The sequence below is a fragment of the Chelonoidis abingdonii genome, chromosome 8 (assembly GCF_003597395.2).
Source record: "Chelonoidis abingdonii isolate Lonesome George chromosome 8, CheloAbing_2.0, whole genome shotgun sequence".
NCBI lineage: Eukaryota > Metazoa > Chordata > Testudines > Testudinidae > Chelonoidis > Chelonoidis abingdonii.
In genome coordinates this window covers 28,772,224-28,785,169 of record NC_133776.1, presented here as the reverse complement: position 1 = coordinate 28,785,169, position 12,946 = coordinate 28,772,224, and the positions used below count along the sequence as shown (strand labels likewise).

At 39.2% G+C, this 12,946-nt stretch overlaps 1 protein-coding gene across 3 annotated transcripts in view; it reads left to right on the top strand.

The window, feature by feature from the left end:
• RNF13 (ring finger protein 13) overlaps nt 1-11,085 on the top strand; it is a 92,550-nt gene extending 81,465 nt beyond the window's left edge. For all 3 annotated transcript variants that reach the window (XM_032806243.2, XM_075068474.1, XM_075068473.1), the window contains 2 exons: nt 6,950-7,030; nt 9,606-11,085. In XM_032806243.2, coding sequence (XP_032662134.1) covers nt 6,950-7,030; nt 9,606-9,970 — 446 coding nt within the window. In that variant the 3' untranslated portion in view covers nt 9,971-11,085. The remainder of the gene's footprint in view (nt 1-6,949; nt 7,031-9,605) is intronic.
• The last annotated feature ends 1,861 nt before the right edge of the window (nt 11,086-12,946 follow it).

Here is a 12,946-nt window from a genome sequence, read left to right as displayed (position 1 = left end):
CTTAAAGGCCATTTGAGAAATGTTTTTTGTTTCGGTTAGTCAACACTATCAGATATTGCTTGTCCACTAAATTCTGCGGTTCTTGTACAATCCTCACTGATAAAGCTTAATTTTGTTTATCCAGTCTAAAGGTGGGTATAATGGTTGAGAACTGGGCAGCTTTCTGAATGAGTACTGTATCTTAAGGACTCCATTCACTTCCCAACAAACATACCAGTCAAATTAGTATTTTCAAGAACAATGTGCAACCATTTTTCAGGATTTCATTATTCTCAAGGAGCATCTTTTTGAGAAGAGGAAACGATCCAGTATTTTAATGCATTGTTTCTACTATCTGTCACCATCAATTAATATCCCAGATATCTGCACTGAACTTTGCAACAATTCTGTAATTAGAGAAGATCACTAAATACATTGTAACTGAGTAATAGGATCAAGAAATTAGATGACGGTTTCTAACCATCAGAGAGGTGAAGTTCTGGAACAGCCTTTCAAAGGGAGTAGTGAGGCAAAACACCTAAACTGGTTTCAAGACTGAGCTTGATACATTTTTGGAGGGGATGGTATGATGAGATTGCCTACAATAGCACATGGCCCATATGTGACTGCTAGTTGCAAATATCTCCAACAGCCAGAGATTGAACACTAGAGAAGGGCTCTGAGTTACTACAGTACATTCTTTCCCAGGTGTCTGGCTGGTAGGTCTCGCCAACATACTCAGGGTCTAACTGATCACCATATTTGAGGTTGGGAAGGAATTACACTCCCTCCCCCAGGAGTGACATGCATTCTCCAAGAGCAACATACTCCAGAATTTTCTTGTAACACCACTTACGTTTCTAGGACTTACCACAGATGAGGCAGCAAAGAATTTTACTATAACATTGGTGTTCTACTAGCCTGAACACAGGGCCATGAACAAAGAAATCCTGAGTTTTACTCCCTGTTCTGTCACTGACTCACTATGTAGCTGGGGGGAGGGGGAGGGATCAGGGCTGAGGCCACAGGGAGAGGGAGAAGAAAAACAAAAAAATCCACTACTCTCTTACCCCCATTTCCCCATCTGTAAAGTGGGAATGATAATACTTATCTACTTCATAGTGCTGTTGTGGTGATTAAATAGTTAATGTTGGGGCAGTGCTTTTAAAATATGAAGCACCATATAAATATCACTTAGTAGTAGTAGCAGCAGTGTGTACCATGATTGCCCTGCCTGCTGCCAAAATGTGTAATGAATAGGTTATATAATTTGGTGTATTTAATAAATTTCTCCCTGAATTACTAGTGGTGACACAGAAACACACTGCAGACATTTGCAGCACACATTCTTTCTGCTGGTCTATTATATCATATTTCACTCATCTTAGTAACCCATCTCCTCACCCTTTTCCATCCCAACCCAATGGCTATCACTCCACTGATATTTAACAAACCAGTTTTTCCAATTTGCCTTGTTGTGCAGAGTGTTTTGGCTCATGTTGGTTTGTTTTATTTGATAGTGTCTGTCATAATGCAGAAATCAAGCAATAGATAGATTTTTTTTTTTCCTCCCCACCAACTGTGAAATTAATAGAAGAACTTACTGCACTAGGGTCAATGTTAGATGGATATTGAATGATTTACACCATAAATCTTAACCCCCCCTCCCCACATAGCAAAATTCAGTTTATCCACCAGAAAGCAATGTCTCCCCATCCGAATACAATGTGTGTTTTGGCTTCTCATCTTACATGCAATGCTTAATTCAGAAAGGCTCATTGCTTTTATATTTTTTGCTGTTTTCCCTGTAGCTGGAAAATACATATAGCAGATACCTAACACACAACACCAATGTAATCTACTGTTCATCATAAAATTTGAGATGAGTAAAGCATAATCCATATTTTGATAAAGGGGTGTGGCTGATACTGCATTCCTTGGCATCACTATGAGCATGTGGGTTGCACAAGAATTCAAGCTGCAGGATCAGGTCTTACGAGAGAGATAGGAGTATAGACAAATGGGGGGGAGGTTCTCCCCAGAATACCGAAGTATTGCCTAAATATTGGAAAGAGTCCTGTGTGAATGAATGCTGTAGATGTGTATTTTCAGAAATACAGACAAGCGAACTGGGAGCATGGTTAAGTCAGAAGGCTAAGAGTCAAGAATTTGGAGTTTTATTCCAGCTTTGCCACTTATTCACCAGTGATCTCATTCAAGTCCTGCCCATCTTTATCTCACTTTCTCCCTCTGTAAAAGGAGTATTGTGTTGTCTTATCCAGATGTTGTGAGTGTTTACAAAGCACTTTGAGCTCCTTTCATAGATGCTGTTGAAGTATAATATATTCTCCATTTTCCGGAATTTATTTTATATTGAAAGCTCTAGGGTGGCGAATGGTCCTTGTTATATGTTTGTAAAGAACATTGTACATTTCCAGTCCCTCATTTGTTATTTTAATAACCTGAACAAGTATCTCTGAAATGATTATGTTTTCTTACTGCAAGGTGAGTAAGATTTCAATATTGGAAAAACGGGAAATGTGTATAAGCTTCTTGGTAAAAATCAGGTGAAACAGATGACGGATTAATTAAAGTAGACCTATTGTTAATGAGGTGGCTCAGTTCTTAGTTCGTTTTAGTTAACATCCTAAAAAGAGTATGCTGTAGTCCTAAATCATCAGGGCAGAAAAGAGAAGTAATTAGACTGTCCTTTTTTGGTAATGTGAAGTATAAGCTAAGCCCTGAGTTGGAAGCTGAAACCAAGTTCATTTATGTGTAAATATGTGGATAGCATCAGATTGCTACCCTACTGTCCCAAGGTTTTCTTTTATGAATCAGCTGAAAGGTATTTAAATAGGAGTTATGCTGTGTGTGTTACAAAACTGCACAGAGTAATTGGGAAAAGGTGTTATAGAAAAATAACTAACTAAGCAGATAAAAAAAAGTTGGAAATATACTAAGTGCTTCATTTTCTTTTTTAGAAAGACTAACAAAAGGTGCATTATTCCCAACAATGTGCATTGAGCAAAACAAAAACCATAACAACCTGCAATTTGTATTTGTAAAATACAACCTTGCTATATTTTACCTCAGTATTTAGCCCATCACATAGTTTTAGTGTTTGTGTACTTCTTTAGTAATTGCAATTTATCAGGGGTTAGGTTGTTAGAACTTAACTACCATTCATTACAGAAATTAAATTTCTAAAAGAATACTGGAACTTTAATCCAGTCTGAATGTAAGGGGATTGTACATACAAGTTAAATAGGGACAATCAGACTTACAGCTCTCAACCTCCTTATCTTAAACTTGCTGCATTGCTAGTTGAGTCATTTGGACAAAGACGCCTTATCGACAGAGTTGATGGCATCTTTCAAAAGAGTTAAAATATTGCTCTTTTATGCTCATTTGAATATATCTTGCCTAGTGTAACTCGTGTACTTGCTAACAACCTCTTCAATTAACAAACTGTTGTATTATAACACTTTTTAGCACAATAACCATCTAACTTTTGCAACACCTTCTATGAATAACATTTGGTTTAAATAGTCCTTAAGTACAGAAGAGAATGTACAGTCCACAGCAGATTCATACCATTACTGCAGGTCAGCATCCATGGATTTTGTAGTCCAAGACAATCTTTAAAACATACCTGTTTTACCAAAGCAGACAAATGTTTGAATTTAAATATTCATTGATTGAAGGCCCCAGATATAACTTGCACGTCTTTTCAGACGGATTCCTTCTGTGTCTGATCAAAACTTCACTTGGAGCAACTGATGTGATCTCTTAGATTTCCCATTCCTTCTGAACTAGGTGTATTTTCACACTATAGCTCTTTATTAAATATTACTACTAGAACTTATTTTTATTGCAGTAGCACTCAAAATGTGCCAGGCACTTTTCATTTAGGAAGGAGTCTCTCCCTGGAAGAGCTTCCACCCCATTGGTAGACATGGTTCAGCAAAGGAGAGTTAAGCAATTGATGGAGAAATAGGATATTGAGCTGGTGACAGTTACAAAACTAAGGTCACTCAGATCCTTGAATAAAATGTACAATGCCAGTGCAAAGTACCAACAGGACCAGGGCCGGCTCCAGGCACCAGCTTATCAAGCAGGTGCTTGGGGTGGCAGCTCCGGAGCGGGGCGGCACTTTCAGGTATTTGGTGGCAATTCGGCGGAGGGTCCCTCCCACTCCCACTCAGAGCGAGGACCTCCCGCTGAATTGCCGCAGATCACAATCGTGGCTTTTTTTTTTTTGGCTGCTTGATGCGGCAAAACCGCTGGAGCCAGCCCTGAACAGGACTGCTGTGTATTCTAAAAGTAGATTCACTTTATAACGTATGTAATAAGTCAGTCATTTGATTAACTTGTGCCAATTTTAGCCGATATAAAATAATGTGTTTTTTGGCCTCAGTCACACTAAGACTTTTTTTTTTTTTTTGGAAACTCTCAGACCTGCAAGTGGATTGACTACTTAAAATGCAGAAAGATAAGCACATGCATAACTCTTGGAAAGATCAGGGTCTTGGATTGTAATGGTTAACATAGTTTAACTCTTTGTTATATTAGCTAATTATATAAATATGCACCCTTACTACTGTACTCGTGAATGAGTGGTGTTCTTAAATGTCAACAGACTGCAATTATAAAACATTCAGTAGTTTTGTTTTAGTGCAAATTCAATAGAAGTTTATTACAAAAAATCAGACCAAATGGAAAAGTAAATATTTAAATAGATAAGGTCAAATTTTTCCATTATACTGTAAGAGAAATAAGAACACATCACTTTCCACTATAGTTTCAGATAAATGCAGATGAAAAGGGTGGCATATTTCAGAAGTACACTATTGATTCTCAGAGAAAATATTCATTGTCTATCCCAGGTTATGTCCTGTTTTCTCCCATTTTGTCCTTTGCCATTTTATGATAGTTTCATAAGTATCAATCTTATCTCTGTCTGTGCCAGTTTCACTACCAACATCTTCAACAAAAATGCCCCACAACAAAACAATGAAAAAAACCACATATGAATGCAAGAGATAAATATACCAGGTGTATGATTATTCTAAATACCCAACTGCCTTTGGCTTCAAAGACCAGATACCTTCAGCCATCTTGAGAAACCGTTGTTTAGTGCAGTTGCAGTTCTTGAAATGCTGTCCTGATTTTTAAAAATGTTTCTTATGTTTATGTAACAAGTTCCAATTCCTGAAGTTATTTCAGATGTCTGCAAAGTTGAAGCCTCCATCAGTCAAATCAGTCAGATCTCTCCTTTCATAAGGCTCATTTTTCTAAACTGGCCAAGGGATTGGTCCCCCATCCATCTGCCCACCTCATTCTCCCCAATTAATCTGATGTCATAGTCCAGACAACAAACTTTAAAAAAAAATTCTTTTTTCAAAGTTAAAATAAAGAAAATAACTCCTCCCCCAGGGTGTCCTCCTCACAGGCTCTTTAGCTGGAAGTTTAGACTCTTCTCTGAAGTCTATTATTCAAAGTTCAAACTTGCAAACTAAGTTTCCTCATCTCCAAGACAGCCTACAAGCAGGTCCTATTCCTTCCACAGCCTCCCTTGTTCTGAGAAAATAGTGATTTTATATCCTGCCCACTGGGAAACTGACAAATTCCAGAAACCCTCAAAATACATTTTCCAGGACACCTTCTGGCTGGCTGAGAAAGGGGAAGCTTTTCTCTCCCATACTTTTATCCGGGGTCACTACAGAGTTCATAGTCTAGGTTTGCCTCCAACTGCTACCCAAAGACTACTACTTCTCTCAGTGTTGATCCTACACCTGTGTTTGCCAAAAGGCTCCAGGAATGAGGAAGCCTGGTGCCAGAGACAACCCCTTTGATGTTAATGGACCAGCATACCTCATTACAGGATAACGAGCAACTGAGGCAACAGTTTACTACATGTTTCAAGGATGTTACTAAATGCCCACACAGAATACCAGATTGAGAAACTAAAAATATTGTAAAAAGTAATGCTTTAAGTTGTTAATCTGGCTGTGTGTGTTGTATAAAATGATAATAAAACTGTAGATTGTTTCCTTTATGTAACTAAGAAAATACGTCAGTATAACTTCTGGATAAGTTTAGAAGGGATACACATAGGTATATAGAAAAACAAACATAAGAATGTGAATCTAAATATTCATTGAGGCAAGAGAACACTCGTGTTAAAAGTCTGCAGCTTTGGCAGTACAGCTTGTCTATATCATCCTCCCATCTGAGACAAGACCAGTGGGCATGACCACAGCCTATGTGGTCTGCAGGCATACACACAAGACACCCCGTGATTCTCTGGACCAAAGCAGAGACCCGCCAGCAGTAAGTCAAATGCTTAAAAACATATGGTATGTTGAAATATGATAGTTGAAAATTGTTTATATACTGGGCAGCATACCAATAATGTAAATCTTGTTTGTGAGGTTTATATTATTTAGTTATGTGTTTTCTCTTATGACTAGATAATAATGAACAAGGAGCTATTACTTCTGATTTCCTCCAGTCCTCCTGCCTCTAAAAAAAGTGGAATTCTAGTTTGTCAAATTAAAATTGGGCATATGAAGATGAATATTCTTCTGCTTGTTCTTTATCTACTGTATTTTTAATTAACATACTCCACTGATAGTTGATGCATCTATATTATAATGTAGACTTATATTTTAAATACATTTTTAATAAGAATATTATAGAAAAGGGATTGCACACAAACTTGAGGAAATATGGCAACCTTATCAACCTGCACTTGAGGGGAGAGCAGATGAACATACAGTTCAAATAAGAAGTATAATGAAAGGGACAATACAGCTTCAGAAAAAATTGCTGTGGATGAGAAGAGATAATAGTTGACCTATAGATGTTAAAGAAAATATCCAGAAGAACCTATCTGTATGTGTTTGAAGACTATACAGCTTATTATACAGCTTTTAATGTAGTATTGATTCACAATTTTCTGCTGCAGGAGATGAGTATGATGTATGTGCCATTTGTCTGGATGAATATGAGGATGGAGACAAGCTCAGAATCCTTCCTTGCTCTCATGGTAAGCGGCTGCACATTGGTTTTTATTATTTTAATTATAACTGTTATTTAAAGAAAATATTTGTGTCCAAAACAGCAATGAATTTATTTACTGATTGATTTATAAAAGGTAGCCTCTCAAATATGGCTCAGGGTCTACATATAAAGTGGGATTAAAAACAGACAATTATGGCTTCTAAACAGCAACAAGAGAAGGATAATCATAATGAGAACACAGCTAATCACCCAACCAATGAGTCCACCTTCCTTCAGTCAAATGCCCAAGAGTAAATATGGACCTGACACTGGTGCCCTTAAGATCAGACTGTGTGTGTGTCAGTTCAGTGGAGAAGTGCGCTCCAGAGTCAGACTCTAAATAAAGTGTATGTTGGCACCAGTTCCCAGACATTTAAATGTAAGGACTGTTAGCTCAGTTGATCCCTACTGCCACAGCAACCTAGAGAGAGACAGTCTGTTGAGTAGCCTGGATATAAACCCATTTGCACCTGGAAGCCAGTGCTCTGCTAGAAGAGCTGTAAGATGTAATAGATTCCCTGTGACCAATTCTGCCTAGCAGGGAGCCAGCCATGTTGTGCATCAGCTGTTGGTCTTGATTAGTCTTCCTCAAATGTAGCCCCATTGCAGTAAGTGGATCCATATCCAATAGAAAGGATTGCAAAGTCTAACTATACACAGGTAAAAATTGGTATTGGCTATCCACACCAGCTAGAAATCCAGGCACAGTCAGGCCCAGGACCTCCCCCAAATTGTTAACATCTTGGACAACCCCCCTAACCAAAGGGTCAGGAGCCATCCCTACCATACCCTGACGATTCTTCCTTCAGTCCACTAGACACATCGCCTCCATCTTGTCTGGACTGAGCCTTAGGCAGCTTGCTCTCAAAGTCACACCCTCACCAGGCACTGCAAAAGGGTATCATCAGGTCAGATGAAAATGACATCTGATGACAGTGCAGCCAAAACCATCTCATATAGTGGCCTCACATACCCATTCTGCTCAGTGAGAGACTAAATAAGGTTTTGTAGAACTCCATACAAAAGAACCTTGAGGGCAGACAGACAAATGCCTGAGATTTCTCAGAAAGAAAGAACAGAAACATGGCATTTACCCTAACTAAGGGCCACAAAGTTAACCAAATCTTACAGTCAGAGGCTACTGACAGATCTAAAGGAATCATCATTAACATTTGTCCTAGGAAAACATGTTAATTCCTAGATGTTAAACATGACTTTATACATAGCAGAGAAAGTGATACACCATGTCTAAAAACATATTAGTTGGTCATGGTTAACTGTAGGGTTCCTGACCAGCTAACACACCTGTCCTGCTAGGTTGTGTTGATCATCATGTTAATTGATGTATTTTCTCAGTTTAGATAAGGCCATTGAGATCAGTACAGTTGCTGTGCCAAATCTAGCCCTAATATCAGACTAAGAGATCAAGAAGATTGGAAGACTCCAGTAGACACCAGTGAAAACTGCCTTTCCACAACCTTCCCAGGAAAAAAAGACTTCCAGCATCAGAAACTTCTTGAGCAAGGGTCAAATGATTGTTCACTTGAGGGAAGCTGATACTCTCCCTGCCCATAGAATCCAAAAATGGTTATTATATATATTACAATAGTGTTCAGAAACTTCTGTTAGGATCAGGACCCACTGTGCTAAGTGTTGTCCAAAGGTAAACATGACCAATATCCCAACTGGTTTACAGTATCCAATGTTCTCTGAAGAAGTTCACTGGTTGCAAGTGGCACTGCCTTTTGGTTCATCTGGGGATTAGCTCTCAAGCAGTCAGATGTCCTGTCCTTTGCTTGCTCACCCTGTGGTCTCTATCTGGATTCAGTTGCTCACTCCAGCCAGATTATTGTAGTTCTCCCCTTCCAGGATATCAAAGTCCCACTGGACAAACTGCCTCAGGCAACCTTTTGATCCACTACCCAGTCTGTGCTGCTTTCCCAGTGGCTGGTAAGGGAACCTGGACTTACCCACTATTCTGGGTTCCAGCCCACATACACTCTGGCCAGCAACCACAGTCTGCGTAAACTCTGACCCTCTTGCTATTTTTCTGGCTCTTTTATACCTTTCTTCCTTATCTCCTAGCCTACCTCTGCATCACCACTATGGCTTTCTCTGCTCCCTATGGCTACTTCACCCCTTCTAGAGTTCTTGCCAGAGTCTACAGTCCAAGGCAGGATCCGAGGGCCTACTCTCCCCCTGTATCACCTCCACCTTGTACCTAGCCGCCTTGCCTTCTCTCTTCTCTAGGGAGGGACTGCAGAGTTCCTCCCAATAGCCCCTTCTTGCCTTTATATAAACTCAGCCTGCCCCAGCCAGCTGGCCTTCATCATCAGTTAACCTTTATTAGTCCCTGCCTCTTCTCCAGATGCAGCCTATTAAGTTAATTGGCCCATTTTTCCCCAATCAGGCATTGTGTGTGGTTGACACCCAATCACCAGGTCTTTTAAAATCAGCATTATTTCACATAAAACTGTAACACAAAATTATAACATAACAAGAGTAACCTCAGACAGTCATGTTTACCTAGCAAATGACATACCTGTTTTGTTTCCTGACAGCATATCATTGCAAGTGTGTGGACCCATGGCTGACTAAAACCAAGAAAACATGCCCTGTGTGTAAGCAGAAAGTGGTCCCTTCTCAAGGGGATTCAGACTCTGAAACAGACAGCAGTCAAGAAGAGAATGAAGTCTCTGAAAACACCCCTTTGCTTAGACCTTTAGCTTCAGTTAGCACTCAGTCATTTGGGGCTTTGTCAGAGTCTCATTCCCATCAAAACATGACTGAATCGTCAGAATATGAGGAAGACGACAATGAGGATATTGATAGTAGTGATGCAGAGGATGGAATGAATGAAGAGAGTGTAGTGGTTCAACTACAGCCCAGTGATGAAAGGGAGTACGGAGCGGCAAATACTGTTTGAGCTTCAAGACTGCTAGTGATCAATCTCGTAAGAACTAAACTGTTCATAATGCTACACCTTACATACACTTATATAAGGAATACATTCTATTTGGTGGCCTCTTTGGTTACTTCAGTAGATGCAGCTCTTCATGTCGTGTTCTATGTTTTAGTCATATTACAGACAGATTTTTTTTGGTTCAGTTATTCATTCACATATTTATCTTTTCAAAATGAACAGTTTAACTGGACTTCACAATACTAATGAATAATGCTGGGAGTCTCCATCAGTAGGGATATCACAGTAAACCAGAGACTCTACTTTAAACGTCAGTATCTTGTTGAAATGGGATATAGCCAAGAAAGTAGATTTATTTTCCTGATTACAGCTTGTAGGTAAGATTGGCTTATATTGATAGTAATATTTATTAAACATATGGTAAGCGCTACCCCTCCAACCCAATAAAAAAATGTAAATAGTTCCTGTGTCTCTGGGATTTTCCCAAAGCTGCCACCACTACTGAAAGAAGGAGGTAGAACAGTTTAGTATTCTTTTAGCAAGCAGATCACAAAGCAGGAAAACTGATGCTTTAATCTTGACAGCAGTGATTCTGCTACTTTTCCAAGTAATCCTATTGAGCTTGCAAGAGCAGTTTAAGGTTGTGAAGGAAATTTCAGAATCAGTTAGGTTTAAAATAGCTCACACAAAAAGATTCATAATGAACATCTTATTAATCATCCCCATTTGCTGATAGCAGCTAGACTAATTTCCTATGACAATAATGCAGGGGCTGGGAGTGACCAAAACAGCAAGGCAAGCAAAGCTGTATGTAGAAATACTGAATTGTAGTAACTGTTCTGTTGATCCTCACATCATATACCTCTAAATAAGGAGCATTTTATGCTGCATTAGTCTGCTAAACTATGTATATAGATAAATTGATTTTTCAAGTATTTGATTTGAAAATGAGTGGTTATAAATATTTAACAGAACTCTGTACTTACCAGTGTATCATGAAAACCTAAATTATATATAAAGTCATTATAACTATGCATAATCAAAATGCAAAGATTTTTTATATGGCCTTGTACAAGAGGGATTTGAAAGAATGTTAATAAACATGTTTTCCACTTTAAGTATTACCAGGAATTTATTAAACTGTCACATTGTATACATGCTGCCTTTTTATTTATAATATAATTAAGGCCAAAGACTGATGGTAAGGTTATGTATTTAAAAAGAACCAGGAAATACAAATGTTAAGGTTCCCATCCCATAACATTAACTCACTCACATTGCACCAAAGGTATAGCACAGGATAAAATAAACAGTATAGTAATCAACATTATATGCACTGTAAGTGTGATGTTTCATAGAGAACATTAACTTTTGTATCACTCCCTTGTTTAAATCTGTGATCTGAAAGCTCCACCAGTGTAGATTTTTTTGCATGTAATTTGTGTAATTTGTGTAAAGGGGGGGAAAAGATGGAGAAAAGAAAGCCTGTGCCATTAATCACCCCTACTCCCCATGCTGGAGCCCCCTTAAAGCCAGCAGAGTCTATATTTGTGAATTGGTAACCAAATACCCAAAACCTGGGTTGAAGAGATTCCTAGTGAGGCCCCACTGTTTTCACAGCTCTAATGCACAGTGCAGTCACTCCTTCCTTGCCTACCACCTGGAAAAGGAAGTCATTTCTGCTGGACAAGTTCATTAGTAGTAAGGGAGGGTTATTGCACACTACTGGAGGAAGTCAGACTTAACAGGCTGTGGGGGCATGGGAGGAGTTGTGGATGAACAACGATGTCTCTCAGTCCCTCACACCACCAGGCATCCCTGGTGAGGGCAGGCAGAATGTAAGGCTTATCCTGTATATCATCACCATGCACTCCCCCAGATGCAGTTTTTAAGTGTAAATGTTATTTTCACTTTCGAAGTAAGCTGTGCAGTTATTCTTCAGTAAAGTCCAGGCACACACCTAGTTGGAAGACTGAGGTTCTGGAAAAATCTAATTTAAAATGAACTCTGTCTTTTTTTCTATGCACTAAACAAATCTTTGCCTCACACAGCTGGCATGTAGTAGGCTGCCTGAGTGGCTACACCGCCTGATTGGTTGGAAGAGTCACCAGCTAAGCTCAGCAGCAGTTCAATTGGCTGCTCAAAGCACTTAACTGCAGTTGTTATAGTGCCTGGTTGTTCCGTTCCCTGCCCTGCTCCTGCCTTGTCTTACTCCAAGTCCTGAATTTTGGGTTTGACCCTTAACTCTGGCAGCCAGCTTCTGTTGTAACCATTGGCCATGACCTACCAGAGTCCCAGTCACCCACCAGCTAGATGAGGCTTATAGAACCTCCAAATGTGGGTAAAGGGATATTTTTGTATGGAAATTTTGGCTTAAACTCATGTAAGGACCCATGTTAACTCCAGTGTAGATATACCCATTCACTGATAGATTCCCCCTCCCTTCAAAAGAAAGAGCAATCCAAACCTAAGCAAAGGAAAAGTATAGAGTTGTCTTCAAAGTTTTAATACATGATATATGTGAAGCTAAACAATTCTGTCACTGTTTATGATACCATGTACAGCTGGCTCCCATCTTTGATGAGCATTTGTTAAAATTATGCCTATCAAATCCAAATCCAGTGCCAGTTGCCCTCACAAAATAGAAGTGAATGGTTTAAGCTATAGCTGTATTTTGACTGCTTGTTTAAAAAAGCATGTCAGCCTTCATGAAGTCATACGTCATTCTTGAAGTTAATGTAGTAAAGTTCATACATTTGAAAGCATTTGCAGCTGTTTCAGCACAAGATAATGTAGGCATACTCTGCAATTATCTCAAGAGTAATAGAACTATTTGTGTAGCCCAAGTATAAACAGCTCTTCACAAAAGAGGGTCCCAAGCTTAGCGAGGGGTGCGTTTCTCCTGAAATGGGAGAAAGCAAAAAGACAGGAGGGAATGGGTCCTATGAGATTTTCAGCGCCCCCCCCCCCCCCCCCCCC